General features: G+C 43.2%; 1 protein-coding gene across 2 annotated transcripts; it reads right to left on the reverse strand.

Annotated features, from left to right (window-relative positions):
* Positions 1 to 1101: 1101 nt before the first annotated feature.
* Positions 1102 to 10407, reverse strand: SERPINC1 (serpin family C member 1). Of its 2 annotated transcripts, none has more exons than XM_033151240.1 (7): positions 10244 to 10407; positions 8601 to 8979; positions 7148 to 7363; positions 5145 to 5282; positions 4099 to 4492; positions 2077 to 2141; positions 1102 to 1399 (listed from the first exon to the last, which is right to left on the reverse strand). In XM_033151240.1, the coding sequence occupies exons 1-7, from the start codon at positions 10390 to 10392 to the stop codon at positions 1226 to 1228; spliced, it is 1515 nt and encodes a 504-aa protein (XP_033007131.1). In that variant the 5' UTR covers positions 10393 to 10407; the 3' UTR covers positions 1102 to 1225. The 2 variants fall into 2 exon arrangements, with proteins under 2 accessions (XP_033007131.1, XP_033007132.1); XM_033151241.1 differs by having other exon boundaries at positions 10183 to 10260.
* Between the last annotated feature and the right edge of the window lie 9285 nt (positions 10408 to 19692).

Genomic DNA, 19692 nt, shown 5'->3' on the forward strand with positions numbered 1-19692 from the left:
CTGTTCTTAAGTGGAAATAAATGCACAGGTTGCTATATACATATATACAGGCAGGGTGTTTTTTGTTTTGATACCCCATTTGCTATACCTTGTTGTATTTGTGATCAATCACCATTAATGGGACTTGGGGGCCTTCATTTTATTAATCAAAGTCAACAAGTTAGAATTCCAGTTTGCATAGCCAACTATCTATTCGGTAAAGCTGTCCTCATTTGGGAATGGCTTCCAAATCGCTCTTCCTGGTCTTTAGGAATAGAGTGGCCATGTTATTCACAGGGCGGCAGGTGTGGGGAGGGATCACTCCACAATACACCTCTTGCGGTGCAGCTAGCCTCTCCAAACACCTGCCATCTTAAAGGTTAAATTAAGGTACCACCAGTTAATAGAATACTGTCTCTAAACATAGCTGAAGAGGCAGGTGCGTGTAGTAAATTGTGAGAAACAAATCTTTGTATCTTCAATTTATTCTTCCAAGATTCAGATTTCCAAAGAAAAAGAAAGTGCTGCTAGGCAGGAATGACAGAAGGAAAGAGAAAGACATGAAAGAGGGCAACACACACAATACGCAGGCAGGTGGTACTCTTGCCTCTGCAAATTGTCCTGCAAGTCTTTCCATTGTGGAAGGAGGAATTTTAGGAGCCAGTGTGGTGTAGTGGTTAAGAGCGGTAGACTCGTAATCTGGGGAACCGGGTTCGTGTCTCCGCTCCTCCACATGCAGCTGCTGGGTGACCTTGGGCTAGTCACACTTCTCTGAAGTCTCTCAGCCCCACTCACCTCACAGAGTGTTTGTTGTGGGGGAGGAAGGGAAAGGAGAATGTGAGCCGCTTGGAGACTCCTTTGGGTAGTGATAAAGCGGGATATCAAATCCAAACTCCTCCTCCTCCTCCTCCTCCTCTTCTTCTTCTTCTTCTTGGGTTCTCTTTGCTTTTGTTTTTATTATGTATTCTTTATATATATTTGTGGTTTTATATTGTAATTTCATGTTGTGAACTGCCCTGCGGCAAACAAACTTAAATAATAATAATAATAATAATAATAATAATAATAATAATAATAATAGAATAATAATGATGAAGGCATTTCAGAGTCAAGATGCACAGCTGAGTAAGAATGGGTTTCGTTGTAATTTGAGAACATGTCATACTATAAGAGAGATGCAGCAATGATACCTTTTTATTAGCTGTTTCAAAACAGGAGGAGGACCACCGAAAAACAACCTGAAGTGTTAAGAGCAGGGATTGGCTACTCTGCCCAGGAAGAGAATGGCATTGATGGCAACTTCCCGTATGAGCACCAAGAAAGGTCTGTTAGCATTGAAGACGGGTTTGTTCAAAGGAAAGGAACGGCCTGAGATCATGACTGCTGTGGTAGCAGCTGCCTCACTGCCTTCTTCATTCACCTGCCAATCAAAGATGCACAGAATTTAGGCCACACGTTTTCAAGAACGATTGCACTGGAGACCAATAGAAAGAAGGGCTTCCTTCCTCCATGATGCCTGTCCCTTGAGAACATAACTAGGGTTGAATGTTTCATTTACTAACTGGTTAGGTTAATCAACTAAATATGTGCCCCTCTGATTACTTGGAAAGCAGGTTTTGAAATATATACACATACTGATCAAAAGTATAGTGGCAGACCCTCCAAGTGTCCCTGTTTTCCAGGGACGTCCCTGATTTGGAGAAGCCATCCCAGTTTCTGATTTGATCCTGGAATGTTCCACTTTTCCTTAGGCTGCCCCTATTTTCACTGGAGAAATGTTGGAGGGCATGGAGTTATCTGACCCCCAAGCCATCTGAAGGCAATCCTGTATAGGGAAGTTTTTACAATGTTTTATTATGTCTTTATATATGTTGGAGCAATGGGGTGTCCCTATTTTCATCGGACAAATGTTGGAAGGTATGTAGCGGGCAATCACCATCTTGAGGCATTCTCCCTTTTCTCTTACAATGGTGGGAATGTCTCTCCTAAAATGATACCTGCTACAACGCAAATACCTTCGAGATAGCCCCTGTGTGTGAGTGCTGGAGCTGTCTGAAAGGGCGGCTGAAAGCGGCAATGAGAACCGCACTGGCTTACCTCTAGAGAGGCTTTGTGGAATGCTTCAGATACAAAAACATCCCTCCGGGCACCCGAAATGATACCTGAAAAAGACAAGAATTACAGTAAAATTACAGTACAAATTGAGGGAGTGCAAGCTGCCTATTGGGGAAAAGCAGGCGGCCCCAAGAGTTTATGATGTGGCTATTAAGCATTGAGCCTGTGGAGAAATTGCCAGCAAATGGTGTGTGTGCGTGCGTGCGTGCGTCAGCCACATCATGTGATCGATTCTGTGGAGTGGGGCTTACCTGCCCCCCCTCCAATATTTTATTCAAGTTGGCACCCCAGTGACGGAATATACACACTTCCCACTTATGGCACTGCTCCTCATCGCATGAGAAGCTGTAGAGAGGATGCAAAAGGTGGGGGGAGCCGTGTATTTGTGTGTGTGTGAGGCTGGGGGGAGAAAGAAAGAAAGAAAGAAAGGAAGGAAGGAAGGAAGGAAGGAAGGAAGGAAGGAAGGAAGGAAGGAAGGAAGGAAGGAAGGCGCTACAGCAGCTGCATCACAAACCTGGCTAAAATTGATTGCAGAACAGAAGGAATGCACTAGAAGGCATAGATAGAGCAGGCTGTAGCTTGAATGCCCTCCAGCATCTGGTGATGGACTTCTATCCCCCACTTCAAAGTGGCACAAGATGGATCTTTGGGCTGGGCCTTAAGAGACTGTATGCATGTTGATGGTCTGAACTGTTGGATCATATAAACCAGATGGGAATCTCTGGCCTCCAGAAGTTGCTGACCTACAACTTGCCATCACCTCTGACTGTTGCCCATGCTGGCTGAGGCTGATGGGAGTTGTACTTCAGCAAAATCTGGGGGGCCAAAGACACCCCCCAACACCTGATATAAACAGGAGTTCCAGGGCAAGACTTTCATTTTATCCGCCAGATGCACAAATGCACCTGGGGATGGTGGGCTTTCAAAACCAGGGCAAAAAAATATAATTGTAAAGAAGTATGTTTAGTTTTATAATTAGGGTTGTTTTTACCATGTGCTTATTTTTTACTTTTTGGTATACATTCTTAGAAAAATCTGGAGAGGCTACTGTCGTGGTAATGAGACCAAGGCTATTCCTGATAAATTGTGTGTGTGGCCTGCAGGCAGGGAGATAGCATATAAGCAAAGTTTTGCATATAATTGTTAAAACTGGATATATTATTCTGAAGTCAATCTTTACTATTTGAAGGTTTTGGATCTTTTTCGACAGCATCCATGTGGCAACAAGAGAAGCGGTGCTGCTAAATAAAGGGCCACAGAACATATAATTAGTAGTACGTGACTGCAGATCATAGAGTGAGAAGCAGCGGCGTAGGAAGCCTTTTTGCTGCCTGGGGCGCCGGCGTAGAGGCACCCCCCTGCGACGGGGCATCACGTAGTGGATCCGGCCGGTGCTGTTGCGAGCCGGCGAGTGAGCGGCGGGTCAGGCAGCCCCATTACCCGCTCACCCGCTTGCCCTGACGGGGTGCCAGGCGGCGGGGTGGGGGGGCAGGGGAGTGTCATTCCCCCTCCCCTGGAACCTGGGGCGCAGCGCCCCCTACGCCCCACCCTTCCTACACCACTGGTGAGAAGCAGAACGTAGTAGCTCCATGAACTTCTGAGAGCAAACATGGATACGCCAACATATAGAATCATAGAGTTGGAAGGGCCCCTTAGGGTCATCTAGTCTGTATTTAATGCAGGAATTTCAACTAAAGTATCCATGACAGATGGCCATCCAACCTCTGCTTAAAAACCTCCAAGGAAGGAGGTTTTTACAATAAGGAGGTCTAGAAAGTTGTTATGCTTTGAAATAAACTATGAGAATCTTAGGAGTCCAAGTTGTTAACCTTTGAAACTGAATGTGTTTCTCCACCCCCCCCCCCTTTTTTTAATAAAACAGCAAAAACATTTATTGCCAGGTGTGATTTTCTATGCATAAAACTTTATGCTGAGGGTGGTTAATTGGAAGGGCATAGGGGCATCCTATCCTCTTTCCAAGCACAGGAGCCCTTCAAGACAGACCTGGCAGATTGGCACGTTCCGGGCTGAAGAGATCAGTCAGCCCCATCTGTTCTAGCTTCTCTTTCAGGCTGAAGCTGTCCTCCATACGGAAGCGGGGCAGGTGCACTGAGATGGAGACCTCTCTCAGGACATTCAGCCAGCCTTCCAGCTTCTCGGCTGTCAGCCCCTGTTCCACTTGTGCCAGGGCGGTCTGTTGAAAGGGCAGGATGAGCACCATGGTGATGTCATCTCCTTTGTAGGGCAGCTCCAGGACCTGCACTTTGGAGCTTGCAATAGAGGCATACTTGAATGTCGCTTCCTGGTACATTGTAGGCACAGGGCAAGTGTCAGAACGACTTCTGTAAAAGGTCTCCACCTTTGTATTTTCGAGCTCGAACTTTGATTTCCAGTGGCCCTGGGTTAATGCATTAAAATAAAAGAGAACAATCAGTCAGAAGCCAGATATATGGACGACCCAGCCCAATTTACTTTGGCCCTGATTTCTCACCAACCCCATGCAGGTTTACTCCCTACGAGGAAATTTTTAATCTGGAATAATTACCACACATAGCTCTGCATCACTGAAATGGATTGGGATCTACACAAAAGCACCTGAAGATTTGTGGGGGGAACCCCACCTTTGTTAAGACAGGTTCAGAAGTAACTATTTCACGCTGAGATGTCTTGAGCGAGTGCCCATTGAAAGGGATCACCACAGAAACAGGCTTTGGATACACAAACTGACGATCTCACTTCCATTCCCACTGATGTTTGCAATTATGCCTTGTAAGGTTGTGCAGGCAATCAGACAATGCTCTCTCACAACTGGCTCCTCATCCTCTCAGCAGACTAGCTATATTTCTGGGATTGGCCTCTTGATCAGTTTCGTGAAGCCAACATCATCATGGGGTGTGGCTGCCACACGCACCCTGCTGTCAGGAACATAGCTAGGCTTGGTTTCAGAAAATAATTTTCTCCTTCCATCAACAGCCCCTCTCCCCTCTGTGAGTGAGTTTTAAACCACCTTTCATCAGTTCAAGCATGTCACTCTTGTGACCTTTCCATACCTTAAAGTAAATAGTGTTGACTAGTACCAAAACGGTGAGGGCATCAATGCCTCCCTCTGGGATCACATTCTTGATGAGCTTCTCTGTTTTGTTTGCCACCCACTCATTAATGAGTGCCCTGGATAATTCTGGCTTCTCCTGAAACGGGGAACATAGAAAAGGCTAACTTTCACAAACCTTCAATGAAGTTCTATGAAATCTCGCATTCTACCAGACAACGTATTCAGATGTTTAATTCTTTAATTTGGTTCAAAGCTAATAGAATTTCTCAACGAACAGTCCCTCAGTACTATTGTTCAACACCTACAGTAAAGGACATAATATCTTTCAATAAAGAACTGGAGACAATACCATCAGCCTATTTGGAAAAATATGTGGTTGGTCATGTGTCCAAGGTCATGGTTACCAACCAGCCAAAACTATACAGGTCAGTAAAAATTGTCCTCTTGGCCAGTTGATGTAGTAGGGGCATTTTTGCTATGTCATAAGTAGCACTCGCATGTGCACTAAGGGAAGCAGCTGTGTTTATAAGTGAATGGCACATGCATGCCACTGTGAATGAATTAACCTTGCAGGGCAACTGTACTCAAAACACAGCAGTTTCTGACTGCAAGAGAAGAAGAAGAAGAAGAAGAAGAAGAAGAAGAAGAAGAAGAAGAAGAAGACGAAGAAGAAGAAGAAGAGGAGGAGGAGGAGGAGGAGGAGTTTGGATTTGATATCCCGCTTTATCACTACCCGAAGGAGTCTCAAAGCGGCTAACATTCTCCTTTCCCTTCCTCCCCCACAACAAACACTCTGTGAGGTGAGTGGGGCTGAGAGACTTCAGAGAAGTGTGATTAGCCCAAGGTCACCCAGCAGCTGCATGTGGAGGAGCGGAGACACGAACCCAGTTCACCAGATTACGAGTCTACCACTCTTAACCACTACACCACACTGGTAGTAGTTTGCAGTTCTGGAACTCCTTGCCCAGGGAAATTCAATGGACCCCATTTGTCTCGACCTTCTGTAAAAAGAACAGGACATATATATGGGTGGGGAGGTAATAAAACCATGGGGGGGAGCAAATACATTTTGTAGCATATGCTGTCTTAAATGCAGCTTATTGATTACTTATGACAATGTCTGGTTGACATGGAAACTGCTTCAGGGATGGGGTTACAATCAAGTAGTATGTAAATTTTATGAAATAAACAGGAAAAAATCCAGAGAATGACTCTAAGCCAAAGGCCTGAGAGTAAAAACCATATGTGTGAAAATCTTAATTCACACTGAACAGTTCTCTATAATGTTTTTATTCCATTTTTTCCATCATAACAATTCATTAAGGAAAAGGCAACCCTATAACTTGTCCTTAAAAGGTAAAGGTAAAGGTACCCCTGACCGATAGGTCCAGTCGTGGATGACTCTGAGGTTGCGTGCTCATCTCGCTTTACTGGCCGAGGGAGCCGGCATTTGTCCGCAGACAGAGCAGCGCACGGAAACGCCATTTACCTTCCCGCTGGAGTGGTACCTATTTATCTACTTGCACTTTGACTTGCTTTTGAACTGCTAGGTTGGCAGGAGCTGGGACCGAGCAATGGGAGCTCACCCCGTCGCAGGGATTCGAACTGCCAACCTAGGCTCTGTGGTTTAGACCACAGCTCCACCCACATCCATAACCTGTCCATAACAGCAGCCAAATCCAGAAGCAAATTAGCACAGAATTAGAAAATATTACCATTGAACCAATCAAATAAAGTTGCAAAGTGCTGGGGTGTGCGGGGCAGCCCAGTAGGAGGGGGCAGAGAAGAGGAGGAAATCAGGTCTGGATGCGAGGCTGGGATGTGAATCATTTGAGGAGCAAAAGTGAATGTGGAGCGTGGAGGAGAACTAAGCTCCCAAACAGCAACAAAACAAAAACCTGGTTAACTTCTAGTTTGCATACATCAGTATTCATCCTTGATGTTCAGAAATGTCTAAGACAATAAGAAATATATTCACACATCATCACATTTATGACTCACTTTGAAGTTTAAAGGCCAGAGTTTAGCTCCATAAACCACCTCACTAACATTCTGATAGGTTTCATTGAAGCTGAAGGACTTCTCCCCAAAGAGGCGGTTGGCTGACACCAACTCTGATGATTTGTTGGCTTTCTTGTAAAGTCGGCAGTTAAGTTTGGCAAAGAAGAAGTGGATCTGATCCGATGTCTTTTCTGAAATGGTGTCAAACTGAAAAACCTGGAAAAAACAGAACAATGACAACAGGAATTGAAGACCAAGCCAGGAAGGTGGATGGCATCTCAAGAACTCAAACACGCTACAGAGTCTCTTGACTACAGCGGCCACCCAGGCAACCCAATGTATTGTGTCACACAAACAGAAAAGAGGTTATACTTCTCAAACTTTTTTTTAGAGTGGAGGGAGCCTTAAGCTGGAACAATAATTGGAAGACAGATGGAAGCCCGAAAACTAGCTTGGCCAAAAAAGTTATTTGCACATGATTTACAAAGCCTAACTCTGTGATAAAAGCATTTACAGTGAATAGTCATTTTGCCTTTGTTACCGGTAACTATTTCCAAATGGATGCATCTGATTCGGCAGATTCTTTTAGTCTACCATAGCTTATGGTACACTTGCTACTAAATACTGTTTGTTGGGATCCTGGCAGTTTGAGGCAAGAACCCCAGCAGAGATTTAACATAGCAAACATGCAGCAAAGAAAATATGGAAATCTATATATATATAAATGTTCCCATTTTGTGCGCATCCGGCCGCACCTTGCTCCGTAACCGCTGGACCAAATCACATCAAATTTAGGACAAAGCGTAACATGACCATGGGGGAAGGATCTAGCATAATAATTTTTTTTTTAAAAAAAAAAAAAACACCTATCATGCCTAAAATATAGAATAAAGGCCAAAAAATGGCGCGCCTATTATACCTCACCAGCAAAAGGAATGAAGACTCCAACAGCATCCAATAGAAAGGTGGATTGCCTGCTGATGTCATCAGACCTGGCCAGAGCAACAATGCCTTTGCCCTCACCTAAAATGGCCGCCGCAGCTTCGCATGTGCCGAGAGGGGGAAAAAACGGAGCAGGAGGCATGCCTGAGAGGTCGCATTGAGTAAGACCAGCTCTGCGGGGATTGTGTCGCTGGAGTGCGTGATTTTGGGACTGGGTAATTTTGGGACTGGGGTAGGGGAGAATGCTCTTTAAGGCTCCAGTGCCCTAACCTAAAATGGCCGCCGCAGCTTCGCCTGTAAAATGCATCTCTGGGTTATTTGTGGGGCATAGGAATTAGTTCATTCCCCCCCCCCCCAAAAAAAAAAAAATAGTCCGGCCTACCACATGGTCTGAGGGAAAGTGGACCGGCCCACGGCTGAAAAAGGTTGCTGACTCCTGCTGTAAAGGGACAGGGAAGAATGAAAACAGGAGCTTCCAGAATAACCCTGCCACCCCACCCCACCCCATTACCTCCATTAGCTGCTGGAGAGTGTTGCCACAGGCCCCCAGCTTAGTCATGGCAAAGGCTGTGGAGATGCTGAGGGGTGACAAGAAGATGTTCTCATTGGCATTCCTGGATTTGGTCAGATTCTTGTAGAAGAGGGCAGCAAAGCGAGAATTGGCCTTGGACAACTCCCAGACACGTGGGTTGGTGGAGCTGGGAATGTTCTCTTGAATCGGCCCAGAGGCTGCAGCCTCTTGCGCCTTCTTATCTGCGTTGCGGTAGATACACATCGGGTTCACAGGGATATCCTTTGGCTTGGCAGTACATACATCCTTCACTAAATGGTGTTGTGGAGTTACAGCAGACAACATGCAGATGAGCAGTAGTAGTGGGAGCTGCATCTTCCTGTAAGCAAGATAAAGAGATCCAGCTTTCCCAAACATAAATGAGCACGCATACAGATAAAAAAACCTACGGTACTTCCTGCTGAAACAGCTACCCGTGAAGTATCTTAGTGGAAGAAATCAGGGACTAAGCAAAATGGTGCTTATTCCTCACTGAATGAGTTCAGGAGGAAGGCAGATGAAGCAAACTGCATTTTACTCCTGTAATGATGGTGCTGTAATCTAAGAGAGTTACCGGTAGTTTAAAATGCAGAACTGAACATTTAAAAAATTGGGATTGGCAATTTAATTTTTTTATTCTTTTGCTCTAATGCATTCAGGATGTAGAAACAATTGTAAAGCATGGAATGCCAGGTGGGGGAGTGGGGAGAGAAATGTTAATTGCATGCTTCGCAACTGAAGTAATACACGTGACTGCCTTGCAGGGGGTTGGGCTAGATGAACCTTGGGGTCCCTTCCAACTCTGTTTCTATGATTCTCTGAGTGTCTAAAAGCCACCCCTCCCCCCAGTAAGGCCATCAAGTCCAGCGGCAAAAATTACCTGTTTGCCCCAATGATACTGCCTTTGAGGCACAATGCAGCCATCATGGCTAGAAGCCAGTGACAGTCTTATCTTCCTTGAATCCATCAAATCCCTTTTAAGCCATCAAAACTGGCCAGACTCTTCACTGCTACATTTTGTGGTCACAAATTAAGAGTTTTAACTTTGCATTGTATGGCAGGACCCCTTCCTTTGCTTCGCCTTAATCTTTCCGTTTCACTGAGTGGCCCAAAGTTGTAGCATGAGAAGGTGCATGTTGTGGATAAGAGTAGTTTTTCTCCATCTTGTATACCTGTATCACAGTGTTTTTCAACCTTTTTTGGGCAAAGGCACACTTGTTTCATGAAAAAAATCACGAGGCACACCACCATTAGAAAATGTTAAAAAAATTAACTCTGTGCCTATATTGACTATATATAAAGTAATTCTCTTGAATTTTTCAATTTTTCCCACGGCACACCAGGCAACATCTCGCGGCACACTAGTGTGCCACGGAACAGTGGTTGAAAAACACTGCTGTATCATGTTCCGCAATTAATCACATTTTTTTCTATAGCATGCCCAGACAGTTTAGTGCAAAAATTCAAATGGCTGCCCCAAACTACCCCTTTGCTGTCTTTTAATAGTACCCCAAACGCCACCACCTGAGGCAGGTGAGCTCACCTGGTTGAATGACTGGACTGGCTCTGATTTAAAGAAACCTTCAAGAACGGGGACCTCTTACCTCTTCCTTCCCGGGGCTTTCTCTCCTCTTAAGGCAGGGTGAGCAAATGGCTGCTTTGCTTGCTTTTGGCAAAGTTCACCCCAGTCAGTAAGAGTGTTCCTTCTACTCAGCCAGAGCCAAAACAAGGAAAAAGGGGGTGGGAAGGCCATGGAGGTCAAAGGAGAACGACCAGCTGAAGCAGGTTAAACAAAGAGTGAGGCCAAGCAGTGTTTGATCTGAGAGACGACTTAATGTTCAACTCAATGTGGGAATGTCTGGATATATACTGCACATACGAAACTGCAGACAGACCCATCAGCACTGGAGAAGTAGCAGCAGGAGGAAGTAGTCGTGTTTTATTTCTTAAAACTATTATTCGTACATTTTGTTGAAAACATGCAACATGAATAAAGCCCATGAAAGCAATGTAATCCTACTCATTTTTCCTGGGAGAAAGCAGTTTCGCAAGCCAGGCCTCCTCTTTGCAACATGCGTGACCTTTCCTGGTCTTAAAGGTGGAAGCTATAGGATGACAACATACAGAGGAAGGGAACGCCCAGCCGGCCTGCTTTTAAGAGCACTCGCATGAGAACCATGCCTGCCCCCGGAATGGTTTCATAAAAATACGTATTGCATGGGCCAGCACCTGAAGATTTAAAAAAGGCCATGCCAGGGGGCAGCAGGGGAGAGGACTGGAAGGTGTAGGTGGAATAGCCCAATGACTGGGATGGGAAGAAGAGTGGGGAGACACACAGGGCATGCCTACACCACACATTTCAACTGTGTTAATAGAAGCTCCATCTCGCTGGGAACCCAAAGAGCTGTATTTCTGTGAGGAGGGCTTGGAATCTCCATCAGACAATGCTCAGGGCCTCAACAAAACTATAGTTCCCAAGAAACTTTTTGAAGGACCTGCCAAGTTATGCACTGTTCTTGGTTTGTGCCTGTGAAAGGGTTGGGAGTCTGGATTGTGTTCGGTTGATTTTTTGGCTGCATATACTGTTGTGGAGGGTGGGGTGATTAAAAAAGTAATCATTCCATCAGACTGAGAATATCTCCTCACTCAACCAGTTTAAGATATTCCATGATTCTTCAGCAGGGTTTCTTTTCTTTCAGCAAAGGAAGAGGCTCACGTATCTGTCAAACAAAGCTTTAATAATAAAGAAAACTGTCACACAGCAACAGTGTCTGAGAGAAACTAAAACAGCACGATGAGGCAAGAATGAGAATTCGTCTAACTCAGTGTTTTTCAACCACTGTTCCGCGGCACACTAGTATGCTGCGAGATGTTGCCTGGTGTGCCGTGGGAAAAAAATTGAAAAATTACTTTATATATAGTCAATATAGGCACAGAGTTAAATTTTTAAACATTTTTTAACATTTTCTAATGGTGGTGTGCCTCGTGATTTTTTTCATGAAACAAGTGTGCCTTTGCCCAAAAAAGGTTGAAAAACACTGGTCTAACTGAACTGAACACCCCAAGGGAGGGGCCAATTCCAGAGCACAACACAAAAGCCCCGCCCACCAGATGCCAGACATTCTACTATTCAAATTAGGCCCCCGTGTTTTCCTTACATACACACCATGCCCTGAATCCACACACACACAAATTCTGGGCAAACATATGCAATTGTTCAATGCACCAGTGTTTGGTTTGTGTTGCTGGGCTCTGAATACTTAAGATTGTGCAATATTTGAGCATGTTGATGAAGCCCTATATTCTCCAGAAGCAAGTCTGCAGAAATTATGTGATTAGCAGACTCCTAGCTTCAACCACATTTCTGAAGATGCTGTTCTGCAACTTTCAAATGTCATTTCCAACGTCAAGCCTTACAAATGAAGCTTATTTAGCTAGCCAGGTAAATGGTAGTAGCAATCCTATTGTTAACATCACTGCCTTTAACATTTTTGAACTAGGTTTGCAGCAGTATAATTGGCTAGAGACCCAGTTCTAGGCTTGTGGAGGGGGGTGTCCTAGGAAAGCTACCCTAAGGACTCCCTCTTAGCAACCCCCACTCCCATGTGCTCGTTTGCAGACCAGCAGATGGCCTGCCCAACAGTTCATGGCAGTGACAGCATCCTCTTAGCACCACCCCACCCCCAGTTCCTGCCATAGGATTAGTGGGCTCTGATGAAACTCTGTGCTTGCCAGAGTATGCTGTGCATTTGAATCCTCTGATTTTGTTTCATCTTTATATGCTTTTATGTGTTCTTCATATTGCCATTTTACTTGTTTTAGGGTGGTTATTTAACAACATATTCGTTTTCATATTGTAGAAGACGCACTTGGGGGAAGAAATAACTCAAAATAAAAAAAGTATGTTGATAGCAATAGCTGTCCAACCCATAACCTCCAAGCAAATCACAAAGTCAATGAGCTCAATGCCTTGGAGTCTTCTTTATTATCACCAGCATCACTTTAGACAATTTTTTTATTTTATTTTTTGTTAAATATACCTCTGCAGGGCACAATCACATACAATCAATACGATTGGTAAATTACATGAGCTCTATCCCAAGCATATATGCACCAAAAATGTCAAAAAAGTTATTAAAAAATGAACTCCACCCAAAAAGGTGATAATGACTTAAGAATGTCTCGGGGAGACTGGTACAATCCTAAAAAGACCAAAGGAAACTTGGCTTAATACCCCCCACCCCCGCACACAACCATAAAGAATGCACACAGATATAGAGAAATCCCACAACTGGAAATGGCTTGGGAAATGTGAGAGGCAGGTTTGATGAACAAAAACAGGGAGTGAAATCTAGATCGAAGGCTGCAAGTCCATCAAAACTAATTTTGAAATGCCACCATGCTGCTGATAAGGTCGCCTTGAAGGTAAGGGGGTCCATGGCTAGCAAAGAGGCTGCTTACATAGCAAGCAGAGACTGTAAGGCAATTGTAAACTCACAATAGGCAGCAGAGACTGAATTTAGGGATCTGTACAGAGCCTGAAACTGTGATCTGTCAAGACAGCCAGCAAAAAAAGGGGCACTGCCAGTCTTGTTCCCCCCACTCCTAGCCGCCTTTGTCTAATGCTAAGCTAGGGAGGATCTCCCTAAGCAAATCCAGTTGTGGGATTCTGTTCCAGTTACACAATCTGGTTTTGGATGCCAAAGACTTGTGAGTATTGTCTGCCACAACAAACTAACATTAACGACAAGAGGGCACAGGGGGAGGTCTTCTTGCAGACATCCCATGAATTCAATGGGACTTTTGCAGGTAGAAGACAACCCCGCTTACAAATGGTGCCCAAAGTCACTTTAACATACACAGAAGCAAACAAATTTTGTTTATAGCAAACACCAAATACTCCACAGGATTCTGATTTTTTATATATATAAAAGATATGTATACATGTAACATCAGCATATCTAATACAAGAGAGAGGAGAGAGAGAGAGAGAGAGAGAGAGAGAGAGAGAGAGAGAGAGAGAGAGAGAGAGAGAGAGAGACTGCATTTAAGCATATGTTTTTCTTTTGGTTAAAAAAAAACAAAACCCAAACTTTTGCCTCTAAAATTAGATACTTTTTTTTGTATGTGGGGAGAAAAGCATCAGGCGGTCATAAATACATAAGTTATTTAGATATAGGCAACATCAGAACAGAAGCTACCCAGAAAATGGCAACTGTAGCTATTTAAGGAACTTTTAAGAGACTATCGTAATGAAAGCTGAGAGTGTTTGCTGTCTTCCAGAACCAGAGCCTTCTACTTGTAGCTCAAGAAATCAAAAAGCAATTACTTTGCCATAATAAATAATTAAAACACTGTGAGTCCATTGGCAAATCCAGCACGTTTACCACAGGAATCCCACTGAAGACGTGAAAGGAAAGGAGCCATTTCCTTCTCCGCTTTACTTTGGATGTCATCAATATGTCCTCTTACTGAGCTACCCTTTTAATAAGTACAGAACTGTCTCTGGGTTGATTTGGTGAAACAGGAAATAATTTGGCGTTTTTAAATGATGGATATTAGACAATTGATCCTAAAAAAGGGTGGAGTGCCTTTCCTCCAGAGCTGCGTATCAACCCAAGATCAGCAATTACACCAGAGACCATTTGGTGATGCAGGGACATAGCTAATCTCATGCAATCAAGGCCATTGCTTTTAGTGTGTCCGCGTAAAAGTACAACTGTGAATTTTGAAAAGGTTCCTCTGTTGTGTTTTCCATATAGGGGAGTGGGAGAAAAAAATTGGAGGTGGGAAATTCTGTACCAGAATCTCAGTTACTTGGTTTACACATTACATTAAATCATAATGTTAAAAAAAACAACAACACCTATTACTTCATGCTTACTTACCGTGTTCCTGCCACAGATAAAACAAGCCAGACTCTGGTTTGTTATACTGTCCAAACCTGGGCTTGTGGTTTGCTTCCTCCAAATAAACCACGAGTGGCAAGCCCAGAGCCAATCTTAATGGTTTTGGAGTAGATGAACCACAGGCTGGGTTCAGAGAACATGACCAGCCACACGTTCTGGCTTGTTTTATCTGTGGTGTGGCGACAAAAGCAGGGAGAAGTGCCATTGGAACTTTTAAGCAACATGCAATGCCCTGCTCCTCGTTCACACAAAACCAGTTTGTTTTACACTAAGATATAGAGTCCTGTGTTAACTGGACCATATCAAGCTAAACTTTAGCATTACAAGAATGAGCCTCCACAAATCCAGAGATTATGTACTCATTTCCTCCTCCAGAATGGTGGTGAGATGACTTGAAGTTCATTCTTCCCATTCAGATGAGCCAGTTTACCTGTTGTCCAAACCCTAAACAGTAATTAAACTTAACTATGATTCAATGAAAGAAGCCTGGCTACTAAACTATGGTTTGAAGCTGGCTTGTCTCAAAAAAAGGGGTAAGAAAAGAAAGTTAAGATCCCCACACCCCTGAAAAGAAAGTTAAGATTTAAGCACTTTTTCTTGGTACAGACAATATGGGGTGATATTCTACTAAGATTAAATGTAATGCACCATTAGAAAAATTACACAAGGACAATTTTTTTTAAAGGATGATTTCACTGCAATTTGGGTTGACTTAATAGATTTTATGAGTATAGCCAAACATGGCAATCTTCTGGCGCCCACTCCTCATTCCTAACCCACTTCCCTTGGTGAACAAGGCTCATCTGTGGGGAAAATAATCCTTATACCACTAGGTGGTGGTATAGTTATATGAATATTCTGAATAAAGGTTTAATTATTTCTATTACTTCAATCCATCCCAAAGCATTATTTAAGAATTTGCACTATATTTTGGGTTTGTTTCATTTTCTGTGTGTGTTGTGATTTAGTATATTTTATTTGTAGTTTGATTCGTTTGTCATACGCTTTTATGATTTTGTATGTTACATTGGCCTAATACCAAATCTGTTGTTGTATAAGCTACTACTATGGAAATTCCAACTTAGGTGTTTTACAGGTCCTGTTTTGCAAGTATGTTCATTAGTCTTATGGATAAAAATAAATAAAATAATATTTTTAAAATAATAATAGGATAAAGTCAGGTCCATTGATTTCAGTGGATCTGCTCTGCACAGAACTTCATGGCACGATGCAGTTAATCTAAAACTGAAATCTTTTGAATCCCTCTTTGCAGCTGCTCCCAGGAGAATGCAAACTCAAGGCTTACACAAGCTTTTTTCTTGTAATGCTAAACAGTTTAGCACTATGTCTGAATGAGGCCACTGACATACCTTTGTAAGTTCTTTCTGGAGCAAGCCAGTACAGAGATTTGCTTCATAAGATGGAGTCAACTGCTGGTATTAGTCATTCACTTTCCTATAGTGGGTGGAATTCAATGCAACATCAACACAAGCATTGCTTTCTGCCTGCCTAAGGGCTTCTTTTCCCTCCCCTGCAGACTGTTCTAGGGGTTCTCCCAACCTTTCCAGAGCAGGTTGGAGGATGGCGCAGGGGGAAGGAAGCCTCATGACACTAACGTGCCCTGGCTTTTGTTAACAGAACCAGGTAGTTGAATCTGCCGTTCATAATCAATTTTGTACAAGACACACTGTGCCAAGCAATTATCTGGGGTTGTTGGACCACAGTTAGGTGATCCTGTCTGCCCCTTTAGATATTTTGAGACAAGGTAGAGTATGCAGCTGCTAGCTTTCCTTCCACTGGTCTACTTGCCTGCCATCCACTTCCATGTAAGGTAAAACTGCAATCTGTTTACAACAACAGGCAGGGCGTGGGGGGCAGATGAGAGACTCAGGATGGGAGATGCATCTGTGGTATAATTTCTTCTGCTGCCTCCAGATCGTAAATGAACAGGCTGGATCTCAGGAATGCAACCTGGCAAATCTAGCGCTGGAAAAAGTTCCCTTCCATAGACAGAAATATTTGCAAATGCATAGAACATAATGTAAATTGCACTATGAACATACTGATGAGCTATGGGGAAATGACTGAAGAGTGACCTCCTTGGGGCCATTTATTTTTAAAAAGCCCATGCCTGCTAAGTTAGTAGAACTATGAAACCAAGTGCTTTTTGATTACATATGCTTGTCTTTATGGATTCATGTATTAATTGGTCAGAATGAAAGAGGCTTCTATATAGCTTTGGACATGCAGGAAAAAATGGTATAATGTGTCTAAGATACAACTCAATACACTTTCTGCGGCCAAGTACCACAGAGCTACGTGTGCAGTCAGCACCTGCAATGTGTTTGCATGCATTTGCTTCTGCATTTAATTACATCTGGTGCTACTTCTACTAAAATTCTTCAAGCTTCCTTAGATTTATTTTTACTAGACTTCAATAGAAAACTTCAAGCAGGAATAATGACAGTAAACAATAACTTTTTCATAAGCCCTTTTTTTGTTGCAAATTGTAACTCGATGTGTGATGGGACAGTATTCAAGCATTTAAAAAAAATAGAAAAGGGGATATATAAATGGCTGCAAATTTAATGAGGCTTAAAACACACCACTTCCAAAATCTAATAATTTATCATCACTGAATGTATTTTTGTAAGGCTCAACAGTCATAACCTTTTAGACATATTTACCAGTGTTAAGAGCTGAAAACACAGAAACCAAGTTCAATACAAACCGGCTAAACCAGCAGGATGAATAAAATAAAAATACAACCCCCCCCCCAAAAAAAGAACAACACCCAAGAGTAAAGCACAAGTCTTTGGCTCTCCTTGAACAAAAAGAAAAAAAAAAGGTATTTCCCACATTTATACAGACCCCCCCATTTGCCTACCAGTAGGGGCAATATCACATTTGTGCATCACTGAGTAATAACACCATTAGAAAAGGCAACTTCACAGAAGTTATTGGCTAAGCGAATTCATTTGAATGCTCTATTTTTGAGGCAGCAAGCTTTTGACTGGTGCATGATCAGGGAGGGTGACAGGCACATCTACAGAAGGGAAAGGAAAGGAAGCCGAAGAAGCTAGAGCAGTTAAATTAGAATGGGTACTGCAAAAAAGCATTTAAGTTATCCTGTAAATCCTTCCCAAACCTTTTACAGAATTAAATTTTGTTCTAACCAACAAGGTTACACAGGGCAACAAATGGCACCCGGCTCAAAATGCTCTAATAAGGTTTAAAGTGAACAGGGTGTTGTAAGCAACAAAGTGGAAAGAAAGGAGTACTCTATTAATAACAGCTATTAACATTGTATGCTAAATGTATCAGAGAAAAATAAGGCGAAACTTAAGCACAGTGTACATGAATAGTGGAGGAGGATGCTGTAAAGGTTTGTTGACTATTGTGAAATACATCTATGCCTGTTTGCCTATTTCCTCATTGCTATAAGGCATCCAGAGTACAAAGGTTACAAAGCTAGCGTCAAGAGAAGCGGAGTCTGGATCCCATGGACAGTTTAAAAGCCTAGTGTGTTATGATGTTTCTCTTAAAACAGAGAGAAACCGTATTTTTGGGGGAGGGACTAGTCCGCTGATGCAACATTAACACCAGCAGACATCTCTCTATTTCTCAAGTTTATGAATCTCCAAGCTCAAAAAGATTCTGAAAAGAGCTTTTTGAATGCCACTAGAACACAGCTATTTCTCAGGTTTCAATATTTTCTCTGTCTCCTTTACAAAGAAGGATTCACTGCCACGCATCTCCTTGCCTTAAATAGTGCTGAAAAGTCCTAGCAAACTAACTTACTCGGAAAACTAATTATAAAAGAACAAACTAGATGAACTACAGAATTAGATTCTTCTACTTGAAAGCCAGTACACTTCACCAAAAAGTCACTGAAAAACTTAAAGCCTTTTCCTAATTCCTTATGTGCTCACCTTTGTTGAGTAAATCTTTGCACCAAAAAATGAGGGAAACGGGAAACTCAGCCAAGATCAATGTGGTTGGAAAAGATTAAACAAAAACATTTGCTTGTGCAAACAGGACATTAACCTAGATAGGACACTGTGCAGAGAGTACAGCCGGGGGGGGGGGGATGACACAAATATTGAGAGATCTAATTTTTAAGCTCACATTCAGAGCGTGTACTTTTATAGTAGAAGCTTCTCAGTATCAGCAATGGCATTTTTCTCATGTGCTGCCCATTCCTCCATGTGCTCAATGAATACACATGTGGCAGGGTGATTAAGCCTCTGTACAAACTGCTTTTTGCAATGTCTCTAAGCAAACAGACAAGCCTCGGCATATACACTTTGTATACCCATGGGCAGATTTCACACAGACTAGCGAGTGCATGTAGATAAGGGTGGCTGGACTTGCCACCATGATGCTGCTCCCCTATACCAAGGGTGAACAATCTTTTTGGCCCAGCCAGGCAGATCCTTATCTCTCCCTCCCCATGGGCCAACACTGACAGGTGGGCGAGGCCACCCACCCTCCTGTCAAAGCTGGCCCACAGAGGTGGAAAAAGATAGTGAGCAACACATCAGCTGGTGCAGTAATTAGTCCCACCTTGCCTTTTGCAGGCTTTATGCGTGCAGCTGTTGGGTGCCTGGGGGTTGTCCTGCTTTCTGGAAGGATCAGCTGCCTGTGCTGGTTGCCTGCAGAGGGTGAAGCAGAAACCAGTCAACACAGCAACACGGCAACTAAGCAACACGGACGCCCACCTCCTATCAGGTGACACCGCCTGCTCACCAGAGTGACGTCACTTGATTGTCAAGTGGGTGTGCTTTATGAAATATAGTCTCCTGGGTCAAATTAGAATCTTGGACAAGCCCAAACTGACCCGTGGGCCAGAGGTGCTCCACTCCTGCCCTTTATGCGTGTTCACAGTATACACATTAAAACGACTGAGAAGTGCTGAGGTCTCGCTTCCCTGAAGTTAGAAAATTTTCTGTATATGAAATTATTCTAAAAGAAAGCCAATTTTTCCAAGTTACGCTCTCTCTGAAGGGGAAGATCCTTAAAAGAGTGCTACATAATTTATGTACAAGGTTAGCTAAAATTTTGTTTTCTTGCAAACAAAGATGAGATTTTGGGCTAGGCCCTTCATAGACCCGATTCATTCAAGCGAGCTCCTGTGTTGTGAG

The sequence above is a fragment of the Lacerta agilis genome, chromosome 6 (assembly GCF_009819535.1).
Source record: "Lacerta agilis isolate rLacAgi1 chromosome 6, rLacAgi1.pri, whole genome shotgun sequence".
Classification (NCBI taxonomy): Eukaryota; Metazoa; Chordata; class Lepidosauria; order Squamata; family Lacertidae; genus Lacerta; species Lacerta agilis.

Coding starts and splice junctions, on each gene's coding strand:
- SERPINC1 (XM_033151240.1), bottom strand. CDS start 10,392: ATGGCCTTCCCACCCCCTTTTTCCTTGTTTTGGCTCTGGCTGAGTAGA. Junction 4,493..5,144: donor TCAACACTATTTACTTTAAG/GTATGGAAAGGT, acceptor GCATTAACCCAG/GGCCACTGGAAATCAAAGTT. Junction 2,142..4,098: donor GGAACGTGCCAATCTGCCAG/GTCTGTCTTGAA, acceptor TGTCTTTTTCAG/GTATCATTTCGGGTGCCCGG.